This window comes from Fukomys damarensis, unplaced genomic scaffold (assembly GCF_012274545.1).
Source record: "Fukomys damarensis isolate Sample0158 unplaced genomic scaffold, DMR_v1.0_HiC HiC_scaffold_29, whole genome shotgun sequence".
In the NCBI taxonomy this organism is placed as follows: Eukaryota; Metazoa; Chordata; class Mammalia; order Rodentia; family Bathyergidae; genus Fukomys; species Fukomys damarensis.
In genome coordinates this window covers 17,408,622-17,414,480 of record NW_022900941.1, presented here as the reverse complement: position 1 = coordinate 17,414,480, position 5,859 = coordinate 17,408,622, and the positions used below count along the sequence as shown (strand labels likewise).

Genomic DNA, 5,859 nt, shown 5'->3' with positions numbered 1-5,859 from the left:
AAAAAAAAAAAAAAAAAAAAAAAAAAAAAAAGAAAAAGAAAAAGAAAAAAGTGGAGTCACAACAAACATCTCCAAAATCCAGAAGATTATTAGTAACTACTTTGAAAATCTGGGCTCCAATAAATTGGAGAATCTGGAAGAAATAGATTCCTAGATACATGTGAAATACCAAGATTGAACCAGGAAAGGGTAAAAACCCTGAACAGCAGTAAGCAAGAATAAAATTAAGGTAGTGATATAAAACCTACCAACTAAGAAAAGGCCAGCAGCTGATGGATTCTCTGTTGAACTCTACAAGAACTTCAGGGATGACCCAATGCCAATATTCCTCAAACAGTATAATGAAACTAAAAGGGGTGGAGTATTCCCAAAGTCATTCCTAGCAGCCAGCATTACCTTGATTCCCAAACCTGACAAGGATAAAACAATAAAACAAAGAAAAAACCCTAAATCCCCCAAACTATAGACCAATCTCTTTCATGAATGTAGATGCAAAAATCCTCAATAAGATACAAAATAGGTACGGAAGAATCTTAATCTGATAAAAGCTATTTTTGGCAAACCTACTACCAATATCAAATTAAATGAGGGAAAAATGGAAAGATTTTCTTCTAAAATCAGGAATAAGGACATCGATGTCTACTATCACTACTCTAGTTCAATATAGTACTTGAAACTTTAATTTTCAGTCAGGTAGGAGAAAGAAAAGGGATAGTATAGGAAAAGAAAAACTACTCATTCACCAATGGCATGATCCTTTATACAGAAGACATATCTTTCACCATGTACTAAAATAAAAAATGGATCAAAGACCTAGATATTTAAACAGAAGATAATACATGTAAAACTCTTGAAGACATGGGTATGGCAGAGATTTTCTGAGAAGAACCACACTAGCATAAGAAATAACATCAAGAATTAATGAGTAGGATTCTATCAAAAAGCTGCACAGCAAAGGAAGCAACAGAATGAGACAACCTACAGGATGAGAAAAATTTTCAGCTGCTCCTCAAAGGACTAATATTTAGAACTCAAAATGCTGCTTTCTGCCTGCCACGCCATGAACTCTTTCTCCTCTGCCATGCCACCCCGACTTGGAGCTAGCTGACTATGGACTGAAACTTTTACAAACTATGAGCTAAAATAAACCGTTCTTTCTTTAACTTATGGGTGTTAGGTATCTTGACCCAGAAATGAGAAAGTAACTAAGACACTGACCATTGGGGAAATGCAAATTAAAATAACACTAAAATTTCATGTTACTCTGGAAAGAGTGGCTGTGATCAATAAGTCAAATTGTAACAAATGTTGGCAAGGCTGTGGAAAAAAAGAATCCTTCTACAATGTTGGTTGGAACATAAACTAATACAACCACTGTGGAAATCGGTATGGGGTTCCTCAAAAAACTGAAACTAGAAATTCCATTTCACCCAATTATTCCCTTTTTAGGTGTCTTTCTGAAAGAGTTAAAAATATCATATTACAGTGATTAATGCATAAAAATGTTTATCACAGCAGAACTCAGATAAATCTTGGAGGTGGTCTGTATCCATTAACAGATGAACGGTTAAAGAAAATGTATTTATGCACAATGGAGTATTACTGTGCAATAAACAAGGATAAATTAATGTTATTTGTGGAAAAATGATGTATCTTGAGAATAATTAGTGAAATAAATCAGATATTCAAGTTTAAAAATCATATGGTTTGTCTTATCTGTAAAGTAAAAATAAAGAGCAAAACAAATGATAGCTAATAGGAATTAGGGAGATACAACTTTTGCAAAAGGGAAGGAAACCAAGAGATGGAGAGAGGTGGAGAAATAAAAAGAATTAAAATGTGTTAGGTACATGTACCATATTCCCATGATGAAGATAATCATGTACTGTAAATACGTACTAACAAAGTTTAAAAAATTAATGAATATAATTAAAAACATTTATGATGGTCAAAGATATCTTTGGAGAAAATAATTTCCCATACCCACTGTTATGATTTATATCTAAAATGTTCCCTAAAGCCTCATGCTTTGCCAGATGGGACTGTTGGGGATGGCTGGATCATGGGTGTATGATGCTGGATTGAGCATGTAATAATTGGATTAGTCCACTAATTGGTGTAGCATAGTTATTGGAGCAGATAATGGGAAGGCCCAACCTGGGTGTTGGTGGCATCATTCAGTAGGCTTGTAGACAGGTTGGGATAAAGGGAAAGGGAGGCTTGTTGCTAATACAGCGGTTTTCTGCCTACCCTGTCATGGACTGTTTTTCTTGCCACTTTGCTATACTTCTCTGCCTTGGAATGAGCTATGGGATGAAATCTCTATAAACTGTGAGCTAAAATAAAACTCTCTCCCTTTAATTTGTGAATGTTGGGTGTTTTGTCTCAGCAGTGAGAAAAGATATATCTTTAACAGTCTCTACTACACTTGAATGTGATAGTTTCATTCTCTTGTATTTATGAATGAGGTTTATATGATGTACCCTATCCACCTCTATCTCATGTGAGACAGATGGAGATGCAATTAAAATTAACAGCAGAACTTCAAGTGGGAAGTAATCAGTCAGTGACCCAGCATGTTCTTGGCCAACCCTAAAACTCTTCTGCATTTCACAGGAATATAATATAAAATATGTACTTAATCTCTCTTTTTAAAGGATATGCAGTTATTTGAGTTAAAGTATTTTGTATTTGTTCCAGTAGTTGTTTTTAGCAAAGGAAATAATTGTATCATGAATGACTACACAAGAGATAGACATGTAAGTAAATGTCCTGGGAAGAGAAGGGAATGAAGGTCCAAGATAGGTATTTTTGGATGTTTCAATGTTTGTTACTGTGTCTGATCTATTGTGCCAAAATGTTCTGGAGACTGGTGCCAAAAAATCGGGACAGTCTTAGAAAAATGTAAAACTTAGGAAAATGGCGGAGTGCTGAGCAACAACAATTCAGCCTCTCTGAGATTTGCAATCCAAACAATGGAAAATAACAACTTGGGGAAGAAGGACGGGGAGAGGAAGGAGGAGGAAGAGGGACAGGAAGTAGATCCATGGAAGCCAGGGAGAAAATGACAGGAAAATTGAAAAGACAAAAGAGCAGACAAAAGACAGTCTGTACTCTCTGGCTCCTGGCTTGTGGCTTGTGAGAAAGAAAGAATAAGCACACAGTGACAAATTGAGCAGGGGACTCCTGAGGGCTTTAGGGAGAAATACAGCAGGGGAATGGATTGGCAGTTACTTGGGAGCTGTAACAGCTGGTGAGTGATTCCAGCCCAAGTCCCTACTATACCCCATGAAGAGAGTGGTTGGTTGGACACCATTCCGGGGAAGAGTTGACTATAACCTGGGACCCAGAGCTGCCATGGACTGGTTTTAATTCCGGAGTCCTAGTGTTACCTTCCCACAGTGACTGGGTGAGGGACAACCATGGGAGACAGCTTTCTCCACCAGCATGAACAGGGAAAAGTCTTAGTGAGACCAACAAATACCTTATAAAAACTAGGTGTTCATGATCATATTTTCAATGTTAACAACAAAGTAGAAAATTCATTAGAACCAGTAGATGACACCTTACATGAGTCAGCTGAGCCATTCCATGCGAGAATGCTGCACAAACACCAAGGATCGCCTTCTGGTGATCTTACTGTTCCTCCTGGCAATGCTTTTAATGTTATAGTACAGTCTCCTCCCGTCACCTGTTACAAAGAACATCAGGGTCTTGGAACACCATAGAACCACCTAACAGCTCATAATAAGAGGGGACTTGGTATTGGGCTTTGGCAGATGTCAGATATTTGTTTTCTTTCCTTCAGCCTGAATTCTAAGCAACAATTTGGAGTTGATAGGCCAAACTAGTTGCTACCTCCCTTACCCCACCCCACTTCTCCAGCCCTTGCTCTCAACTTCTCTCACCCCCTCCACTTTAAATGGACTCCAGATGAAAAAAAAATGTACATCCTGGGAAGAAAAGCCACATGATCAAAATCACAGAGAAAATTTTTTGAAGGGGGATTTGTGTGTGTGTGTGTGTGTGTGTGTGTGTGTGTATTTTATTTTTGTTTGTTTTAAATTTTTTTTTCTCTTTCCTCTTCACTAGTTTATTTGGGCTCTTGGAATTTTTCTTTGTTTTTCTGTCTTGCTTCTTACCTCTTTTTTCTTCATTTTTTTCCGCATCTCTGTTTTAAATTTTTTTCCCTTTCATTTTTCTATTATTTTTTATCCCCTATATAATTTTTCTTTTTTCTCCCTAGTTTCTTTCTTTCTTTCTTTTTTTTGGCACGGGGGATTGAATTCGGGCCCTCGTGCTTGCAAGGCAGAACCACTGAACCAATCCCTGGCTTATCTTTTATTTCTTGTCAGTGTTTTCAGTTACCTTTATCTAATTCTATAAACATCCTTCTACTTCTCCGTAGGATTCTTTGGGAGGGATGTCATCCTGCTTCTCAAATCATAGAGCTTAAGGTTTCAAAGTTTTCTTTTTTGCATTCCCTATTCCCAATACCCTATCTCTTTAATAGTATAAACATAAAGCTTTGTTAATCTTTTGACAGTTAACTCTGTAGAATTAAGGTTGAATTGTTTTCTACCATTAGTGGAGATGTAGCTATTGCATTTATACATATTAGCTGTACGTCAACACCTGGGTTGTCTTAATATTTATGCCATAATTACGGATTTCTTTTCCAGGTCTAAGGATCATACATAATAGGTTCTTTTTTTAAATAAAGGCATTTAGTTACATAAATGGTTCTTATGGTATGTTAATATCTAATTTGTCTTGGACAATAATACTGTAGCTGAGTCACTTGATTTTTTTTTCCTCATTGAGTTTATTGGTACATTTTAGGTATACAGTACAGTTACATTCATCAATGGGATCTTGTACCTTTACATGACAGGTCTTGATTCTCATTTTATCCCCATACCTTCCCCTCCCTTCACCCCCTCCTCCCTTCCCTATTTACAAAAACTTTATTTCCATTTTTTTGTTTTCTCATATTTTTTCTTTTCCCTTATTTCCTTTCCCCAACCCTTCCCACTTCCCCTACACCTTTAGCCCTTTTCTTCCTATTTCGCATTGTCAATTATACCAATAGGATCTTATTTACAATTACAGTTTTTCACACCACAGAAACTGTTCAGTATTTACACATGTGTGACTTTATTTCACTTAAGTGTATGACCTCAATATGCATCCATTTTCCTATGAATGACTCTAGTTTCTCATTTTTATGGCTGGGAAGTACTCCATTAGTCACTTGATTTTAAACAATTAATTAAGTTTATTGGTACATTTTAGGTATACATAATGATCACATTCATCATAGGGAATTTGTACCTGTACATATCATATTTTGATTCTTTTTTTATTCACTTGATTTTAGCAGAGTTGCATAAGTGTCACTTAGTCTCTGTAAACTAACAGTCAGATTACATTTGTAATATTAACTGTGGGGATCATGAGTATTGGTTGTAAGTATTGTTAACTTTAGTAACTCTATATGTGTTAAGTTTCTCCAGTTGAGCAGGTAGAGTGTTTCCTTTGTGGAATTCCTGAAAGTTACAGTTTCTTGTCTCTGACCTTTAGATGTGTGGTTGTCCGGGTTACTACTACTCACGGTGGGTTGTTTTGGTGAACCTGTTTGCTCTTTTCCTGTGTGACCTTTCAGTTACTATGGTAAACCCATCCCATAATAGTTTGTGGTTTTTTGCTTTAAAAGGCCGGTGCTTGCCGGCAATAAACGCCGCCTTGATCAGACTCTTGTCTTGGCGTCCTTCTTTTCTCTCTGCCCCATCTCCACCCCGCTGCTCTTTCAGGTTTGAGACACTGCTGGACAGTGCTCTGCGTCGCCGGCTCGCGACA

At 37.0% G+C, this 5,859-nt stretch overlaps 1 protein-coding gene across 5 annotated transcripts in view; it reads right to left on the bottom strand.

Moving 5' to 3' along the window:
* Nucleotides 1–5,859, bottom strand: part of Acmsd (aminocarboxymuconate semialdehyde decarboxylase) — a 79,083-nt gene that overhangs the window by 6,779 nt on the left and 66,445 nt on the right. The window contains exon 9 of one of the 5 annotated variants that reach the window (XM_010606196.3): nucleotides 3,571–3,691. The exons of the other annotated variants lie outside the window; for them this stretch is intronic. Within the exon in view, the coding sequence (XP_010604498.1) occupies nucleotides 3,571–3,691 (121 nt within the window). The remainder of the gene's footprint in view (nucleotides 1–3,570; nucleotides 3,692–5,859) is intronic. 5 annotated transcript variants of the gene reach the window in all.